Source organism: Dermochelys coriacea, chromosome 6, assembly GCF_009764565.3.
Source record: "Dermochelys coriacea isolate rDerCor1 chromosome 6, rDerCor1.pri.v4, whole genome shotgun sequence".
NCBI classification, from domain to species: Eukaryota; Metazoa; Chordata; order Testudines; family Dermochelyidae; genus Dermochelys; species Dermochelys coriacea.
Genome location: NC_050073.1, coordinates 31,818,655 through 31,839,909, shown reverse-complemented (window position 1 = coordinate 31,839,909; position 21,255 = coordinate 31,818,655). Strand labels below are relative to the sequence as shown.

The window sequence follows — 21,255 nt, the reverse complement described above, 5'->3', positions numbered from 1 at the left end:
TTAAAGAAATCATAATCTAACACATATCTAGCTAGATTACTTACTAAATTCTAAGACTCCATTCCTGTTCTGTCCCCGGCAAAAGCATCACACAGACAGAGAGAGCCTTTGTTTCTCCCCCCCTCCAGCTTTGAAAGTATCTTGTCTCCTCATTGGTCATTGTGGTCAGATGCCTGGGAGGTTATCCTAGCTTCTTAACCCTTTACAGGTGCAAGGGTTTTTCCTCTGGCCAGGAGGGATTTTAAAGGTGTTTACCCTTCACTTTATATTTATGACAATAGGGCTCTGGTAGAGAAGGAAGTGATGGGGGTTCACCCATGCAATGCTAAGTAGCCACGAGGGAGAGAGAGCACATGCGCAGTCTCAATGGGACACTACTACCAAAAATCTCCGATTAGAGGTGCAGGGGCACATAGACACCTAAAGTGGATCGTCCATAGGGACACACGTCTCGAAGAACCATCGTTACTTCACAAGGTGAGTAACTGCCTCTTCTGCCAAATCGATGCCACAAACTTTTGGGTTCAGTTCAGCAGACTCTAATGGGGCTAGTTACAGCACATTTGGGTTTCTGCCTGAAAAGCATTCACTACACCATTATGTCTCTTATATTGAATTTGATGCCTTGATTCTATTATGTTATAATATAAAGCTCACATTATATAAGATGTAGATATATCATCCCCCTGCAAAACACACAAAGAGCTAAGGATCAAGTGGATTTCCTCAGACACAATAAACACATAAAAGGAAGGAAATCATAAGCCAAGACAACGTTCTCAACCAGCAATACCACTTTCTAAGCATTAGCCATTCACTATTGTGATACTCAACACCAACACACAGTTTAATAGAAACATCCAGCTAATGTGATAAATGGATTGACTATCATTTGCAAGGTATGAAACTTGTGGATAGGTCATTCTCAGTAGTGAACCCTGGTTTTTGAATTCACTCTCAAAAGAAATACATCTGACTGCTATCTGGGTTGTGTTTAAAGCAAGATGCAGGATACATCTATTTTCCATGCCTCTTGGAATCTGGATTTTCTGGGATCTTCTGACATGCAATTCAGTGGCTTGGTTTTCCCATCTCTAAAGTTATCTAGTTCTGAGCAGTGGGGTATGCGTATGAAGGACTACATGTGACCTCTGTGAGGGAAAAGTTTGCAGTTATATATATGCCTTGTACAATGCACCCAGATACAGCTGGGATCAGTGGTCAGCACACTGGGCTAGGGCGTAGGAGACCTGGGTGTAATTTACTGCTCCACCATGGACATCCTTTGTGACCTTGGGAAAATCACTTACCCCTTCTGTACATCAGTTCCCATTTGTAAAATGGGAATAATAGCACTGCCCTTCCTTACATGGGTGTTGGGAGGATAAATATGTTAAAGATTGTATTTTGTGAGCTACTGATAAATGCTAAATAAGTAGGCTTGCTTTATTTATTTATTTATTTATTTATTTATTTACTTTTTACTACTACCACCACTGCCGTGAGGCTGGGCACATTGGCTAAGGAAGGATGTCTCTGGAAGTAACTGCTTAGGTGAAACTGTAAAAATTGTTAAAGGAGTATCAGCTTTGTTCTGACATAATTTTTGGACAGCCCCAATATGTGTTGGTTGTGTTTCCCCTTAACGTGAGTATAATGTCTAAAACCAAAAGAGTTTCAATGTATCTGTTTCAATGGAATGATAAGACGCTGCACTACTGTATAGTAGGCTCAGTTTACTGACTTCAACTAGTACTGTACATTTTTTTCTAGGTATGGCAATGTGGAGGTAGTGTTGAGGTGCTGCCTTGCTCCAGGATTGCCCATATTGAAAGAGCCCATAAGCCGTACACAGAAGACCTCACTGCTCATGTCCGAAGGAATGCTCTAAGAGTGGCCGAAGTCTGGATGGATGAATTTAAAAGCCATGTTTACATGGCATGGAATATACCCCAAGAGGTAGGTTGCAAAGATCACCGGCATGCTTGGATAGCCTTAGCTCTGGGCCCAAAATATGAGCTCTAGTTTAGGACTACATTTAGCCACCCTTATTCATATGGAGTAGCACCCTTACTCTGTGAGCAATTCGATGGTCTGCAGTTTATTTAAAAATGACTTTCTTGCCAGGTTGCTTTTTTCTTATTCATTGTTGACCCTGCAAGGCTCTTTGAAGTTAGTACCTGCAGGAATTCCAGAGATGAAGCTTATATGCCGTGTTTTTGTAGCCATGTTGGTGCCAGGTTATTAGAGAGACAAGGTGGGTGAAGTAATATCTTTTATTGATCCAACTTCTGTTGGAGAGAGAGACAAGCTTTCAAGCTTACATGGAGCTGCTCTTCAGCTTCAAATTCATGTGTCTATCTAGTATACTTTTTACCTGTGTTAGAGTGAAGCCCTGTCGTACAATATGGGAGTATTAAATTTCTACCAGTCTTGCTGGAAGGGATGTATTTTTCTTTTCCAAGAACCCAGTGTTACTCAATGGCACTCACCTAGTAGGGGTGGAAATCCCCTTACAGAATAAGTGGCATTTCATGGCTCTAGGTCTCTATATGAAGAGCATATTCCCACTTATGTTTGAGTAACACTTACTTTAAAAAAAAGAAAAGAAAAGAAGAAGCAAACAGCAGCCAGTCTGCAGAAGAGAAGAGTGAGAGTGAATTTGGTAGCAGCCTTCAACTACCTGAAGGGGGGTTCCAAAGAGGATGGAGCTAGGCTGTTCTCAGTGGTGGCAGATGACAGAACAAGAAGCAATGGTCTCAAGTTGCAGCAGGGGAGGTCTAGGTGGATATTAGGAAAAACTATTTCACTGGGAGGGTGGTTAAGCACTGAAATGGGTTACTTAGGGAGGTGATGAAATCTCCATCCTTAGAGGTTTTTAAGGCCCAGCTTGACAAAACCTTGGCTGGGATGATTTAGTTAGTGTTGGTCCTGCGTTGTGCAGGGGATTGGACTAGATGACCTCCTGAGGTCTTTCCCAACCTTAGTATTCTGTTTCTATGATTTTATGCTGTTCCAAAGTAGCAAATACCCAGTAGAACCTACTTTTTCATGAAATAATTCCTAGAGCTGCAGAGCACTCCTCAATCAAATATGTCCAAAGATTTCAGAGCATCAAAGGATAAAACGAGGAAGCTTGTCCCATGTGGCAGGAAACAGTGGCTACTATCTTGGGATCTTTGTATTTGAAGCACTGAAAGCTTTCCTCAGGCACTCAGATACCATGATGAGGAGTGTAGCATAAAATACCTTGCTAAATAGATTCAATAAGCATTTTAAAATGGAAAAAAAACTTTGGAAGTGCCAAGTGAAGGGATCACTCAGAAGAAGTCATCCTCTGAGCTAGTAAATGAAGCAAAAATATGTTAAAAATGGGGTAGGTAGGAGGGGATTGTGAGATTAGGGATTTGTGAGTTCATAGAATTGCTAACAGAATGAGATTGTCACCTCTGGGCTACTTGTTAACATAGTGACTAGTTAGTTGTGGGTGAAGGTCATGTCAACCTATGTGTTCTATAGTAGTAACCAGGTTTCAGAGTAGCCGCAGTGTTAGTCTGTATTCGCAAAAAGAAAAGGAGTAATTTGTTAGTCTCTAAGGTGCCACAAGTACTCCTTTTCTTTACAGTAGTAACCAGTAAATCTCAACGTTTACCAATAGTTATTCAAGGTGTTGTCATGGGTTTCCTGTAAAGAGGGGAAATACAGAAGATCTGAGAATCAGGCTGTGGTAACCCAATGGTAAATTATGACTTGTTATGGTAACAACTATATGTAAATAAATTGATATTTTGGTGATTAGTCCTTCAGACCCCACACACAGTTTTTTTTCTTGTTTTCACGAGTTCATCTCACCATCAGCTCAGAACAGGCTCCCCAGTCTTACGGGGCCTCAGTGGGCCAAAGACCTTCCAACCTTTCCCTAAGGACCAGGGGTCCTGCCTCTTGGGTGAATCAGAAAGAAGACCTTGAGTCAGTTTTAACTCAGGCTGTTTAACTAAAAATCCACCCTGTATCTCACAGAGTGATAGAATTTAAGGCCAGAAGGAGCCATTAGATCACCTAGTCTGACCTGTATAGCACAGGCCACCAACACCACCCAGCACCTGTAATGAGACTGCAGTTTTACAGCCCATAGGAGACTAAATCTACTAATGAGAAGCACTGCAGCAGATCTGGTGGTGGTATTATTATTTATTTATTAACTATCAATCTGCTCTGTCTTGCCTGTGGCTTTTTCCCATGCCTCCAGTGACGTTCAGTTCTCAGCTTCCCACTACATACAAGCTGGCCTCTGCTGTACCCAAAGTACTGTGTGCGAGCTGGTTTCCTTTCCAACCGCATGTCAGGATCCGGTTGCATCTTTACAGGGACCTGGCTCCTTAGAGTGCTCATCAGTCTGAGGAGCAATAAGCACAGCAGGATACTGTGTTGCATGAGAAAGGAATGGGGATGCACTAGAACCCAATAGAAGGGCAGCTGAGCATCACTGTACATTGCAAATTTACAGAGCTCAGGGTAGATAAAGGAGTCATCCGAGGCCACAGGCACAAAGGCAGCTGTCAAGAGGGAACCAGTGACCTAGAGAGACAGCTGTAATCTGAGAAGGAGGAAATGGACAGGCTGAGAGGAGCAGTGATAGTTCTGGAAATTCAGAAAAGCATTCTAATGCAAGCTCTGTATACCTGCTGTAGTAGTGAGCTATTGTGTATAGGAGGTTTTTGCTGGTAAGATTCAGACTGACTTGTAAGATATTGAGTGCTTGAGCTGAAGCCTCAGGGGAACCTGATGCTCTAGCCCAGCAGTTCTCAACCCGCAGCTCACAGGCCGCATGCGGCCCAATTAGCACACAGCTGCGGCCCAGCTCAGCTGTATGCTAAAGGGCGGCCCGTGGGCGGGGGTCCCACCAGGTGAGAACCACTGCTCTAGCCAGTCACATTCCTGACCAAAGGAGAGAGATCACTTAGTTAATTAAGAGACAGTTTTATATAAGGATAGATGAATGATTTCTGCCAGGCATAGTTTGAGGGTTGCACCTATTTGCATCAGACCTGAATTTGGTGCAAGGTATTTTTAATAGGCTTTGCCAGTGTGGAAGTCAAATTTACTTTAGTGCCAGTCAGGAAGTGCCTGCATTGTAAAAGATTCTTGCTCCTGATAATGTTAATTACATAGACCGGGATAGGCAACCTATGGCACATGTGCCAAAGGCAGCGCGCAAGCTGATTTTCAGTGGCACTCACGCTGCCCGGGTCCTGGCCACCGGTCCAGGGGGCTCTGCATTTTAATTTAATTTTAAATGAAGCTTCTTAAACATTTTAAAAACCTTATTTACTTTACATACAATAATAGTTTAGTTATATATTAAAGACTTATAGAAAGAGACCTTCTAAAAATGTTAAAATGTATTACTGGCACGCGAAACCTTAAATTAGAGTGAATAAATGAAGACTCAGCACACCACTTCTGAAAGGTTGCCGACCCCTGACAGAGACACTCTGTGATGCAAAGACCAGCCTGTGCTTCAGACTATAAAATCAGGCTCCTATAAAGCTATCCTTTTGATGCACCAATGAAAGAGAATTCAGCATTTCCTAACATTTTAAAATCCTGATGTCAGCAGACAATGAAGACACTTTGGGCATTTATGACTCAAGCAAGGCCTGCTGTTTAACCAAATAGATTGTCCGATTTCTCTCTAAAGTTTATTTATAAGAAGTTTTGTTCTGTTATATTGAGCTGTATGTGAGAAGATAATTTACGGTAAAATGTCTCATTTTACTTCCTGTCAGAAAGTGGCCATGGATTTGCATTTAGATCCCTCTCTAAAAATCTCTGTTGCATGATTTTAAAGGGATAAATTATTGAGCTCCACTTATAGGCTTTTTATGAAACTCATGTTTCATGGACTCCACAGAATTATCACACCAGCTGAGGATTAGCCATAAAAGTAACCGATAATAAAAAGAGGGGAGGAAGAAATTCTGCAAATGCTTTTAACAAAAACATCAACTGAAATTTTAATGGCAATATAAAATAGGTTGGCTGAGATTTCAAAAAGGTGAGCAGGAATTCTAATCTTCACAATGGAACAAAAAGGCCAGACTTCAGAAATAGGCAGAAAAAGAAGTACATTAATAAATAGGCCACAGTTGAATGTCAACAATAAGGTTGTTTCCTGGGCAACTTGCTACCTTATGCCAATTATTTCTGGATCTGAAAACTGCCTGAAAATCAAAAAGGACTGGAGAATTACAGTGGCATTCACTAAAATCCGGATCCAAAACTCGTATAAGTCAATGGGACTCTTTCCATGGACCACAACGGGATTTGAATGAGGCCCTAAGAATCTGAACTGTGTTTATAATACTGTGGTACACATCCTCTTTAAACAGAGGATTTATGAAACATCTATTGACATCAGAATCACTTTACACCAGTGTTGTTGATCCAGGGAGAGATCAACTCTTGTGTTACTGTTCCTCACTAGAGTGGGCATGGCAGTAGAGAGACAGTTTTATACAAGGAAGAATTGCTTTTATGTCACTGATACATTTTCTGTTTTTCTGACCCTTTTATGTGCACAGGATTCTGGAATTGACATTGGTGATATTTCTGAGAGGAAGGCCCTGAGGAAAAAACTGCAATGCAAGACCTTTAGGTGGTATCTTGTCAGTGTGTATCCAGAAATGAGAATGTACTCAGACACGATCGCCTATGGGGTGGTAAGGATCCTGTTTACCTTGATCATAAAAAAAAGAATAATAGTGGAAGTAATTCATGCAGACAATGCGTAGTTCCAGACAAGAGCCAGATCAAACTGGGAGTCACTAGTTAAATTGGAGGATTGACTGGTTAGTTGACAAAGACTGTTGTGCTACAATACTTCATGCGAATACATTCCGGTGTATTATCTTTTTTGCCTGTTCTTTTCACAGATTTTGTTAAAGTGAAAGATTTCTGGGATATAATTTATTAGAAGCTACAGAGCTGTTGGCTGGAAATTATGGGGAATACATATAGTTTGTGTGAATTTACTCAGTGCACTTAGTTTTTCACATATAAGCACCTTAATATAATATCAAAATCATGTATGTAGAGGTTCATACAGATATGTATGCCCCTAAGGATTATTATTATCATTGCATACTATTATGTTACAGGGTAGCTCCAACAGGCCACAGTTGAAATCAGGGCCTGATTATGCTAGGTCAGTGTACTAAAACATAGTAAGAAACAGTACCTGCCCCCAAACAATTTACAACCTAAATGGAGAAAACAGACAATGAATAGTAGGGGAAATGAGCGCAGCGAGGTAAAGTGATTTGCCCTTCGGCACAAAGCAGGTTAGTGACAGAACCAGAAAAAGAACCCCTATTCTGCTTCCTAATCCAGTGCCTCATCCATTAGCCTGCACTTGGTTCTCTGAGTTCTGCAGTTTGTCAGTGTGGAGATCCTGTAGGATCTAGGTTTGCCAAGTGCCTGATTTTCAACCGGGCTGATCGGGCCATTAAAAGTCCTGTTGGTGGTGCTGCAGGGCTAAACAGGCTAGTCCCTACCTGTCCTGTCACCACGCTGCACCCTGGAAGCAGCCAGCTCCTGGGTGGGGGGAGCACAGGGCTCTGCATGCTGCCCCCGCCCCGAGCACTGGCTCCACACTCCCACTGGCTGGGAGCCACAGTCAATGGGAGCTGGGGAGGGGAAGGGTGGTGCCTGTGGGTGAGCACAGAGGCTTCTGCCCCGCCCCCTCCCCCACCTAGGAGCCGGACCTGCACTGCTGACCCGGAGCTACATGAGGTAAGCCCACGTCCCCAATTCCCTGCCCCAGCCCTGAGCCCCCCCAACCCAGAGCCCCCTCCTGCAACCAAACCCCTCATCCACAGCTTCACCCCAGGGCCCACACCCGAACCCCCTGCCTCAACCTGAAGCCCCCCCTGCACTCTGAATCCCTTGGCCCCACCCCCCCCAGCCTGGAGCTCCCTCCTGCACCCCAAACCAGTCATCCCCGGCCCCACCCCAGAGTTCGCACCCTCCAGCCGGAGCCCTCACCCCCTCCTGCACCCCAGCTCCCTGCCCCAGCCCGGAGCCCCCTCCTGCATCTTGAACTCCTCATTTCTGGCTCCGCCCTGGAGCCCGCACCCCAGTTAGAGTCCTCACCCCACCCCCCTGCCCCAGCCCAGTGAAAGTGAGTGAGGGTGGCGGAGAACAAGCCACCGAGGGAGGGGGAATGTAGTGAAGGGGGGGGACACAGCTTGGGGAAGGGGCAGGGCTAGGGTGTTCAGTGCAATTAGAAAGTTGGCAATCCTAGAAGGATTCTGTAGGGCAGTAGCACATTTTAGCGAATAGAATGGCTCTGTACTTGAGAGGTATTTTATAATTACTTGACTGATTTGGATGGTCAATTGAAATTATAGAGCTGACTTTTCATGCAAGTCAAATAGAGAAGAAGAACCCATCCAAAAAGTTGTAAGGCAAATTCAGGCCTCGATGTGAGGATATTGACTTCTTTGGAATTGTGCTCAGTTATACTAGAACTGAATTTGGCCCAGATTCTTTTAAGGATAGATTAGACTTCTAGTAAATGGGTGCATATTTCTCCTGCCAGGGATAGAAGCGTGGAGCATTTTTGATCACAGATATGAATAGGAAATGAGTGAAAAAGGAAACACGCAGGTGGAATAACTGAGTTACTTGACACATTCTTCTTGGACTAATTCAACATTTATTTGACAGGCACAGATGAAAAGCACAGAACAGGCCTCCTAAGATTTTGACTCTCCTGAGCCTGTCTCAGCATCCACAGAAGAATGCTGGCAATACCAAATAAGCTTGGTATACAGCAAGAGTGAATGTTCATACATCACACTGTTATGTGATGCAGAACCAAAGAGCCCAATATACAAGTCCTTAGGGCATCTCTGGTCAATACATATATATTATGAGTGTGCCACAACATGGGGCATGATATAATCTATTAACTGCAGCATGCCAGTACATTAATGACCTCATAATTTAGCTGGGAGCTGTAGTGGGAAGTCTTATTCCACTAACTGTGTACTGAAAAATGCCTGAAAATAATGGACCATATGACAAAGCATCTCTAGAGTTACAGAGGCTTGCAAGAGACACTGCATTAGGAAATAAAAACACATTGTCACCTGATCTTCATAGAGGGAGTGGTATTTGGTTCCCTCTTCTGTTCATTCTTCATTTCTTCTTTTCCACTTGTTTGCTAAGCTTGTAATGAAGGAAGAAGTGCCATGGAAATGCAAATCAGCTGCTAATTTAGATTTTAAATATTGAAGTGCTTACTTGCTTGGATCACTGCTCTGCACTTACCAAAGATATCTCATTTTCTGGGATGGAGATTTTGTTGTCAGTAATGAAAAAAATTAACAAAAATGCTGCATTATTGCAAAAAGAAATTGGAATCAATACATTTTTTCATTATTTGATCAGCTGGAGACTCAGATGTTGCCAGTCTCCACTGTAAGATTGTAATTTAGGCTGTGTGTGCACTTGAAAACTAAGCAGTGTGTGATAGCACTGAATTACATGCAGTTGGTCAGGTATGCATGCTAACTATATGAAGTCTTTCTTGTGCTTTTGCCCTGCATCCACACTAGTGTTGTTCTAAACCATCTCATTTAAAATATCCTCGAGTACCTATCTGACATCTCCCAGAAGCAGTGGATTCTGAGAGAATTCAAAAGGCCACCAGTCCACTTTGGGCCAGTAGTGTGTAGACTCATTGAACTGTTTCATCTAGTTCATATCCATGCTGGCACTAAAAAGGAGAGAAGGCCTATAACAGAAATGAGCACAGAAAGAGTGAAGTAAGTCAAGAAGATGGCAGAGCTTTACTCATTCAAACAAAAAGAAAAGGAGTACTTGTGGCACCTTAGAGACTAACAAATTTATTAGAGCATAAGCTTTCGTGAGCTACAGCTGTAGCTCACGAAAGCTTATGCTCTAATAAATTTGTTAGTCTCTAAGGTGCCACAAGTACTCCTTTTCTTTTTGCGAATACAGACTAACACGGCTGCTACTCTGAAACCTGTCATTCAAACAGTGTAAGAAGCAAACAAGAATAGTGATGATCTTGAATTGAGAGAGGAAGGTGCAAGTAACCATAGTGACAATGGAATAAAATGGCAGCACTATGTCATTAATGTCAATAATAATGAAAGGAAGGATGGTTTTATAGTTAAGGCACTCAGGAAATCTGAATGTAATTCTCAGCTCAGCCACAGACTGTCTGTGTGGTACTGGGCAAGTCACTCATCTCTCTATGCTACAGTTTTCAATCTGTAACATGTGGATAATACTTCCTTTCTCCCAAACTTACTGTATCTCTGTGAGCTTTTTAGGGCACAGACTATCTCATTATGTGTATGTGTATGTGTACGTGCACTGACTAGCACAATAGGGATCTGATTTCAGTTGAGGCCATTGCTGAAATGTTAATATTAATAGTGTCCCCTGAGCTGTCCCTGTTTTGGTGCAACTCTGCATCACACTAGCATTGGGCAATATGCCCAATTTGGTCCAATGTGTCAGAACAACAGCGAAGTATTAGGTTTATTATGGTTAAGTAATTTAGATGGAAATGCTGTAGGTACCTAAAATTACTCCATTGGAAATGTGTATAAAACAAACTAAACGATAGATAAATATTTCACCTCATTGCTTTTCTATGTTCTGAGATGAATAGTTTGTCCATACAGGATATTGAGACTTTGGTTTCCTAAGATATGTGCTCCTTCTAGGAGGGCCCCTTTGAGTCCCATGCATATAAATTACGCATATAATCCTGTGGTACCTAAATTCTCACTTACTCATTTCATTCTCCATCCCAGAGGCTCAAGGTGATCAGAAGTCCTTCAGAATGTAAATTTTCTTATGAGACTCCTTGCAGAGCCTTTCATCTTTATTGGGAGGGAAAGCTCTTTCAGAAACTGAGTGGTGTGCTCTTAGATAAATTGCTCAATAAATCCTTCATTCTTTGTAGCAATGTGGGTTGTGAGTCAATGGAGCTATGCCAGTCTACACCAGCTGAGTTCTGGCCCATTGATGCTGTTGGGACTGCTTGTGGGACAGGGTACAGCATTAGTAACGGTATCAGAATCTGGCATTATGTTTTAGTCCATTTGGGACTGATGCTAAGTGGTCCTGGGCACTTTTAGGGAGTTTTGTGGGACCTCAACTCCCATTGATATAATAAAAACTGAGTAAGAAGTTCAGGATTTAATCTACAAACAACAAGATCATACATTATATGTTTAATTCAGAGAAGAATTTGATCCTGCTGTTTTCTCTTCAAATGCACTCTTAACCTCACACAGACAAGTGTCTTTATTATGAATGTTTCCTTCTCTCAGGTAAATGATTTCCTTGCAAAGAAATTGAAATGATTGAATATAGTCCATTCTAACACACATGTGATTTCTTTTTCTCTCTGTCTATTCTAGCTGCAGAATTCCCTGAAAAGTGATTTGTGCCTTGATCAGGGGCCAGACACAGAAAATATTCCAATCATGTATATCTGCCATGGAATGACACCACAGGTTAGTATGAGTAATGATCTCATATATGGCTGCTGCTTTTAGTAGGTTGTGTAGGAGGAACCATATTGTAACCATCAATGTTTTTTCCTGCTACAGTACCTCCTTAGGTTGTTTGTTAGAGATTTCATAGAAAATTGGAACATTACTTGTGGCATAATGTCGAGAATCACTTGTGTATTAATTAGTGCTTTGTCAAGGAAGCTTATTTATTCATTTTGGAAGACTATGAGCAACAAGAGGCATGAATTAGTGCTACACTTAGCAGGAATTGTTGGCATAAGCTTTTGTTATTTATCTCTTTTAACTGTGTCCCTGATATGAGTGCAACAGTAAGCTCTAAAGAAGATATAATTGTATTTATAGCAAAATTTTCTGTTTTGGGCTGCTGTATTTACTGTCTTTGTTTTGGGAATTTGAAAGGTAAAACGCCCTACTTCAAAGTGCATCACAGACATGTACAAAAAATAAATTAATAGCTGCAAAAGCCCTTTATTCCAGGCCCTTTTTACATTCCCTAACGCATGCTCATTTTGTTCAGAATGGGTCAGACTCAAATTATCAAAGCCCTTGCATTTACTTAAACAGCTGGATTTAATAACTGACAAATAAGAGTTTGAGCATATAGCCTCTTCTTGAGTGACTAACAATCTGGACACATGAAAAGCATTCTCATGCAACTACTTAAACTACCATTTGCGTGGTCGAGAACTTGCCTGTCAGAGACAGACCGTGCAAAGTAGTTGATATTGGAAGATCACTTAAACAAAAATTGATAGAAGAAAAATAGTCATATTTTGATTACATGTTGTAGAGCAAAATACTCCTGCATTTTAGAATTCATGAGGGTGACTGAAAGCATTTACTCCCTTCCTTTGCTAGTGCATAGTAATAATCAGCAGAAAATTTTGCTCTGATTGTTCTTTTATGCAAGCATTGTACAAAAGGACCTTGATACTCTTCATTTATATAAATGTGTGGGATGTGGTGCTGTTCATAGAACCATCAATTCCTTGATTTGATTACACAGCAAAGGAGGATCATAACATTAGCTAGCTAAGACATAAACAAGTGCACATTGAAAAGGTAACATTGACCTTCCATCTATGGGTAACTTAGTTGGAAATTAAACCTGATGAAATTGTTGGTGTTGGTTATATAATACCTTGCAAAGTTATGTGTTCTGCATTTTCAGCTCTGCACTGATTTCCTTTACTGAGAGCTTTTAATATTGATCGCTAAAGGGATCCTGCTTGAGTAAATTATGAATGATGAAGAGAAACCTATCAGAGAGTCCCATTTATCACATGCATCCACTGCATAGACTGTGGCTTCTTTTTCACATAAGTATGCTGATAACTAGTGTGTTGCCTCCAGGAGCTTTTTAAGCTGGTCCTCATTGTTAGCTAAGTAACTAGCTACCTCTGATGTAAATTACAAGTTTGCTGGAGTCATTATTCTTCACCTTCTGGGAAGGTGCATTAATTCTTTTCTGGCATATCATCTTGATAACAGTCTACATATGCTGTTGTAAATTAAAATTGGAAATATTAATTATAGTTAAGTGGCAAAAAAAAGCCCCCTTAGTTAGCACCGTTCAGCATTCACTGTGAACTATTTTTGAATGTCAGTCAAAGTTCTGCATAAATGAGATACTGGTAACAAAAATATGGGGATGGGGGAGAGAGAAAGAAGAACCCTCTTGATGGGAGCATGCTCCTTTCATAATTACAGTGTTGTTTGCATCTCCTCACCTATTAACATGATTCCAAGGTTTTTTTTTAAAGCTAGGATACTATCTGACTCTGCCTGGGATTAGAAAATGCATGAGAACTCTCTTTAAAGAGGAACTTGCTGTTTACCCATTAAGGGACATGTACTTGGCCAAATTCTGTGCCACTACAGTAGCACAAAGGACCCATACATTTTACTGAATAGGCATCTGGAAGATTTCCTCTGTGTAGAGGGAATCCCCGTATTTATGGCATAGACCCAAGCCTCTTCGCAGCAACTGGCACAGAGGGAGTGGTTGGTTCAAAGTCCCTTTGTGTAGTCTGGCAGCTCACACCTGTGGCCATGGACCTAACACTTAGTGTTAAGTTTGTTGAAGAAGAAAAAAATAGTTGGAAAGCAGTAACACTGTTTAATGAGGAATGCTGGCCCAGTCCTGAACGCCCAACTCATATGAGCAGTCCCAGTGAGACTAATCAGTGGGACTCATAGCAGGGGTCAGGACGATTGGTGTGAGCAGGTGTTGCAATATGAGGCCTTGTGCTAGAAAAATCCCATACACTTCATGTCCGAGGTTCATTCGTTTCTTAGGCTACGTCTACACCGCGAGCATGGGTAGTGGTAACAGAAACATGGCTTGAGTGTGCTGAATACTCAGTGCAGCTAAGCCATGACTCTGCTGCCATGGCTTGTGCTACTGCAGTTACCCTGCTGTTTATACTTACGCAAAGTCTGCATTCACAAGCAGGGGAATCACACCCCTAGCTCGTAGTGTAGACGCAGCCTGACAGGCGTTTTGGCTCTTCCAAGACCATTCTAATATTAGGGAGAGTAGGTAATGTGCAGGAAACTATGTGGTTGAAACAATATTCTAACCTGGTCCGTGATGCAATTTTTACAATTTCCTTAATCCTTTCCCTCTCTTAGAAATTGGTTTCTTCCTTCTTAAACCAGTATAAAGTGCTCACTGGAGATAATCTTTCATTTTCCTTATAGGAGCCTATGCATTTCAAAGTGCACCGATATGCTGACTAGAGAGCTTCTTATAACTGATTACCACAAGGCCAGTGCATGTATCCTACAAGGAGGAGAGTCACAGTAAATAAATAAATAAATAAATAAAGTGTGCAGAAGCACACTCCAGAAAAATCATTATAGGGTAATAGCATAAGACCAATAGAAGATTCAGAGCTTGTCATGCATTTCAATACTTGGGTTTTCACACAGCATTCATATATTTGATAGATTTAATTGCAAATAAGTCAGGGGTGGAATGCATTTTAATAAAGGATGTGTTTGTGGACTTAAATAAAACCCTTAGAAATATGTATGAGGATGAATTCATATGATCATAAAAAAGAAGTTAAAAATGGAAAAGACTCATTAGGTCATTAGCCCATCGGCTTGACAATTCAGGATTTTTCCCAAAGCTACTAGTATTTGTTCCTAATATTTTCTCCATTCTAGTTTTAAACATTCCAAGCCAAAGAGCTTCCTCTATTTCCCTTGGGGGACTATTCTACAGCCAGTCAGTTTCCCTGATATGCAGCCTAAATTTTCCTTTCTTCTCATTACTTCTAGCTATAGCCTCTTTTTCCATCATGAATAATTTCTTGCTCTGTGCTAACCCCTTTCAAATAATTGAAGACTCTGATCTAGTTCCCCTTTTACTCATCACTTAGTCAAGCTGTTTGGCACCAGCTCTTAAAATTGCATAGCTGTGGAATGTGTAAATGACTACTCTTTTCTTTTAGCATGATTCACACACATGCGATGATTGCACTCTTTGAAAAGGGAATTGTGAAGTTAAAATATAAGAGTGCATAGCACTGTTTTGTGGTCAGTGGCAAGTATGTCATTTGTAATTAATAATGCTTTCAAAAGTGCCAAAGAACTGCTCTCAAACTGCATAATGGAATAACCAGAGTTTGTCTCACTGCACAAAACAACACCTGTTTTTAAGAGGCATTAGAATTAATAATGAGTGAGCCTAAAATGTTTGAGGTTAACCAAACTGTCATCAACTCCCTTCACATGATTGCTGTACTACTTATAAAGAATTAATATGTATTATTAGCCCTTCCATAAAGGAATCTCAGAGTACTTGAATGAATGAATGAAATGAATAAATGAATATGCCTGTGTGTATATTATTGTCACCATTATACAGATAGGAAAACTGAGACACAATTTTTCTGTGGTCACACAGTGAGGCAGTGTTGGAATGGAGAATAGAATCCAAAGAATCTTGACTCTTAGTCCCCTGTTCTGTCTACTAACAAGAGCTACCAGGCCAACATAACCATCTCCACCCGATTTCCACTATGTGTGACCCATATCTTGTCTTCTATTATTCAACCTTTGCAACTGGCCAATTTGTCATTTGTCCCAGCCTCTAGCTCTCTCCATCCTACCTCCTAGTCTTTGCTTCCTGTCTTTATTTTCAGCTTAGCATTTTGAGGCCAAATTCTCTGTTGGTGTAAATTGCCATCGCTCCATTAAGTTCAACGGAACTGCACTAATTTGCAGCAGCAGAGAATTTGGCTCATAATTGTTTTGTAAAATAGAAACAATGGAGAAAAGGAGAAAAAATGCACACAGACATATGCAGACCAGGATATGTTACAATGAAGAGAGGGGAAAATTGGCCTTTTACCTACATATATTATTTAAATGCACATGTTTAAAGTTGTCATAAACTTTGCAAGTGGGTGTGGGAGTTGGTGTGTACTTTACACAACACAAAATACTCAGTAACTTCTTATTCTTTTCAATCAATGTCATTCTTCATTGGACTCCAGATGAAAATGCTCCTTTCTGTTATGTTTGGAAGCATAAATCCTACCCAGTTTGTTCTTCCTTACAATGGAATGTATCCAGAGGCAAAGAGTTTTTTCAGCTTTGTAAAATAATTTTGTGGCTATTATCAAAGAATCTATAAATATTTATGTTCCCACCAATTTGTTCCTTTGAATATTAATAAAGGCATAGTCCTAGTTGGACTTCTCCAACTCTACATTCATTTTTTCTACACCATGGGGCTTCATAAGTTCCCAGAATGCGGGAGGAAGTAAAGGCACCAAGGTGCAGCAGAGAGGCGACTGTATACTGCAATGCATCTTGAATGGAAGGAGGATTTAGAAGCCAGAGATGAGGGAGACTGAGGCAAGGAGGAATGAGAGAAAGCTGACTAGTCAAACAGAAGAGAGAAAGATGCTAGTTTGGGGCCACACTACATTTTAAAACCCATAGGAGCGAGTTTCAGAGGTTGGGTCTACAGAGTTGGGCTCGCAGGGCTCGTGGTTTGGCTCCAAAAGCAGCAATGTAAAACATTGCAGCTCAGACTGGCGTTCAGGTTCTGAAGTCCAGGGGGAGGGAGGGTAGGCTTCAGAGCCCAAGCTCCAGCCCCAGTTGCAATATCTACCCAGCTGTTTTTTAGCACCATGGCATGAGCTCCGCAAGCCCGACTCGACCTGAGCTCTGAGACGCACTGTAGTGAGTTTAAAATAGAGTGTAGATACACGGTAAAGGGCCAGATTCTCAGCTGGAGTAAATTGGTGTGGCTTTATTCTAGCCCAAAGAGTTTATGATAGAAGAAGTAGAACTAACTTGATCACGTCACTGTTCCTTGATCCTGCCTATGCTACACCATGACAGGGTGTCAGGATTGGATGGATGTCACTTCCAGAGAGAGGAGTAAACAAGGAATAGAAATTAAAAAAGAAAAATAGTGAGTGAAATAAGCAATAAGGGGATAGTTTGTTTTCTTCATAGTCCCTGCCCTTCACTTCCATCCCACCAGAACAGGAAGGGCTGACAAGGATTTTACACATCTTGATTTAACATTCACAGTTAGCCCCTCATTGGGCTTTTCAATATTAACATGTGTTAGAAGTTAATTTAAAATAAAACAATGGTCATTATGCAGGAATTGTGTGTCTGCATGGAGGTGTTCTGGAAGGCATTCTACCTGGAACTTGTGCTGACTACATTAGAGCTGGTCAAACAATGAAAATGATTTCATTCACAATTTTGTAGAAGTTTTAGATTATTCAAAACAAAATTCGTTTTGTTTCAAATTACATTTTGGTTTTTTGACAAATGAAAATTTGAGTTAAAAATGCATTGAACATTTTCATTTAGTTTCCTTTAGAATTTTTTAAAATAAAAAAAATCTAAAACTTCATTGAAATCATATCTGTTTTCATTAAATATTTTGATGGAAAATATATTGGGTCTAAATATTTTAAACTGCCCTAATCTAAGTCACTTCCAAGTCCTCAAGAATGAAGTGCTTACCTCCATTGCACCCGCTGCTCGCTCTGTATGCAACTTGTTCCTGCCAGCACTATTACACAACCTGGGAGAAAGGTCTGCTTTAAGTGAACTAGTATATGCTCTTAAAGAAAGGTCTGGGTTTGGCTCCATTTGGAGGAAAGACTGAAGTTTAAGACCATGCTTCTTCATAGAATTAATAAGCTGACCCACTCGATAGAATTAGAGATGGGCACTAGCAGCAATATTCAGATCCCAATTTTAAACTTCTGGCTTTTCGCATCAAGGATTTTGGTTTGACCTATTCTAGAGATAGGCTCAGTTGAAAAATTGGGATCTAGATCTTACATTCTTCTGTTCTGATTATGCTCTTTTTTCTACCTCGACCCCCCAGTGGATGATTAGATGTGGCACTTTGTTTTGGGCTCGTCTCTAAAATACTCAGATCCTTTTAAGAGTCGTGATATCATCTAGCGAGTGCAGCAAACGAATGTCCCGCCAGCCAAGCAATTCATGGATAACCATTTGTAATGAGGTTAGGGGAACAATTAATTATGAATCTGTTAGTTTTCTTTTCCAAGTGTAACTTCTAGAATGGCTATTGCCAAGCTCTTTTTGGATACTGTTGAAAATATTCTCTTCTCCGTAAATTGTCGCTTCCAAGCAGTATAAATCCTTAAGTAGCTCATCCTCTCCAGGTCCTGTTGTTGCATACCAGTTTACATGGATTGAGGGGCCCATTTTGTACATTACTAATACATGAATTGTAATTGTGTCCTTCATTTCAGTTCAGACCTTTCATAGTACCTTTCAGTTAGTATCAAAACGTGGAAATATTAAGCTAAGCTGAACACACAACTCATTTTCTTTCCTTTTCTGCCCACAAAATGCTAAGGTATTGCTGTCAGGACAAGTCTTAGAGGCAGAGAATTATTAATATTTAAGAAAAGCTTATAGCTTTGATGGTTTAGATCCCTGGCTGACTTGTAGAAGAACATGCATTCCTTTTCTTTATCTGAAAAATTACTGAGGGCCTGTAAATTTCATTAGCACAAGGGCAATAAAGAGCTCCTTGTGGGAAACAGCACTGATATATATTTTTAGAAATTGTGAGGTCTCTTATAGTTCACAAATAGGACCAGTTCCTAACACAACACTCTGCTTCAAGACAAAACCTGTAAGCATTACAAACCTATGTCAAGTGAGGAATTTTCCTAACAGAGGGCCTGCTTCTGCTACCTCTGAAGTTAATACTTGTTTTGCCACTGATTTCAGTGGGAGTAAAACCAGATTGAAGAACATATGGAAACGTGCAGATCTGTATTAAAGACTAACCTTCAAACATTCACTATTGAAGTATCAGCTCCCTATAGATGAGACATGCCTAGTGAAGCCTCTCACAAAGAATTTTCTAAGGAATTATATAAGGCACAACAGCTGGATTCATAGCTGTCAGTCACCTGTGAACTAACAGCTGATGTTTATGAAAGGAGTTGACTTGTTTTCAAGGAAAATGATAAATATTTTTGTCATTTGCACATATGAGTGATTGGTTACACACAGACTCTGTACAATATCCTCTTTCTTGAACATGGTGTTACGCATTGTTTTGAAAAAATAAGCACAGCCCAACTTTTTAATTGTGAGAATTCTTCCCAAAAGAATGTGCAGAAGACAGAGCAACTTTATAACAACAGTCAGTGGTACATCGCTGTGAAATGAGTTTCAAATTGTAAATTGAAATGTGTGTGTGACTGGCTCCATGCTCTTAAGAGATGTCAAAACCTACAGAGTGACAGGTTTCAGAGTAGCAGCCGTGTTAGTCTGTATTCGCAAAAAGAAAAGGAGTACTTGTGGCATCTTAGAGACTAACAAATTTATTTGAGCATAAGCTTTCGTGAGCTAAGCTTATGCTCAAATAAATTTGTTAGTCTCTAAGGTGCCACAAGAAATCCTTTTCTTTTTCCTAGAGAGTGAGTTTCTTGAGTTTGCTGTTGGAAAACATATGATTTATTACTATTTTTATTTTATTTATGAAGTTACATAGTTCCCTCAATATACAGACTGCTTTACAGTACTAAAAAATTAACCAGTCCCTGTTCCAAAGAACATCTGGTCTCAAAGCACAATGAGTACTAAAACATTATAATACAGAGAAAGCAAAGGCTACTGCGTGGCCGTTATAGTTGGAATGCTTCATGGAATGAAAAGGATTTTAGCAGCTCATTAAGGAGGACAGGAAGAGAGTTTGGAACAGGCATTGACTGGGAGGCTGCTCCAAGTGCATGCAAGTTCTTTGATGCAAGGACTGTTTCTTACTATGGGTTTTTTAACAGTGCCTAATAAAATAGGCAATAATATAAATAATAACAACAATAAGTACAATGCCAAATCCTCAGCTGGTGAAAATCAGCTTAGCTCCATGGACTTCAGAGGACCAATGCAGATTTACAGCAGCTAAGGATCCAGTCCCTAGATTCTGGAGTAGACAAAGAACACTGATAGGAGAGAAGCATGAGCCAGGTATAGGGAGCAGGTGGTGTACATTGTAGGCAGAAATTAATTTTAAATCACTGTAGGCTCTGCACTGTAGCTATCAAGCTGGGAAAAAAAGAAGTAAAATCTCTGCCAAAGCTTTTACTGAATGGAGCCTTAAAATAGCAAGTAGCTAAGATAATATGATTAATTCATTATGGCCATCAGGTTTTGGTATCTTATTATGATCCCATATAACATTTCTTAATTATCCAGTGTGAGGGAGGGCATGCAGTTTCGTAATTATGGTTAGTTTAAGTAGTTTCTCTTTTACTGTGACTTTGAGTTCTTTGTTTATATATTCATTTTACCTGAGCAAATTCCCAGGTCAGGGGGAGGGTGGAGTAGTTTGGAGGGCATATCTGGATAACTTTTTGATTCATTATAATAAATTAAAGAAAGGGAAGTTGATAGTAATGAATATAAATCTGAAGTTAGGAATTGTAGAAAATTCATAAGGGAAGAAAATTTATGGCCCGCAGAATTAAGTACAATAAGAAGGAGTTTTAAAAATGTATTAGGAACAAAAAGAATCCTGACAATGGTACTGGACCACTACTAGATAGAAATAGTAAAATTATCACTAGTAATGCAGAAAAGACAGAAGTGTTCAATCAATATTTCTGTTCTGCATTTGTGGGTAAAACAGATGATATAGTTTCAGCATGTGGTGATGAAAACACTCTTTCCATTCCACTGGTATCTCTGGAGGATGTTAAGCAACTAAAGTTAGATATTTTAAAATCAGCATCGCCAGATAACTTGCATCCAGGAGTTCTAAAAGAACTGGCTAAGGAACTAGCTGGACTGTTACTGTTTACTTTCAATAAGTTGTAGAGCACTAGGGGAAGTTCCAGAGGACAGAAAGAAGGCCAATATTGTGCCAGTTTTTAAAAGGGCAAATGAGGTGACCTGAGTAATTATAGGCCTGTCATCCTGACATGGATCCTAGGCAAGATAATGGGATGACTGATACAAGACTTAATTAATCAAGAAATAAAGGCAAATCAACATGGATTTATGGAAAATAAATCCTGACAAGCTAACATTATATATTATTTAAATGAGATTACAAGTTTGGTTAATAAAGGTAATAGTGCTGATGTAATATAGTTAGACTTCTCTAAGGTACTTGACTTAGTACCAGGTGATA

General features: G+C 40.3%; 1 protein-coding gene across 4 annotated transcripts in view; it reads left to right on the top strand.

The window, feature by feature from the left end:
• The window catches only part of GALNT18 (polypeptide N-acetylgalactosaminyltransferase 18), a 410,017-nt gene that overhangs the window by 295,229 nt on the left and 93,533 nt on the right, over positions 1-21,255 (top strand). For 3 of the 4 annotated variants that reach the window (XM_043516561.1, XM_043516559.1, XM_043516560.1), the window contains exons 7-9: positions 1,774-1,959; positions 6,585-6,722; positions 11,469-11,564. In XM_043516561.1, coding sequence (XP_043372496.1) covers positions 1,774-1,959; positions 6,585-6,722; positions 11,469-11,564 — 420 coding nt within the window. Of the gene's footprint in view, positions 1-1,773; positions 1,960-6,584; positions 6,723-11,468; positions 11,565-14,288; positions 17,292-21,255 lie in introns of those variants that run through there. The other variant, XM_043516562.1, reaches the window with a different exon arrangement.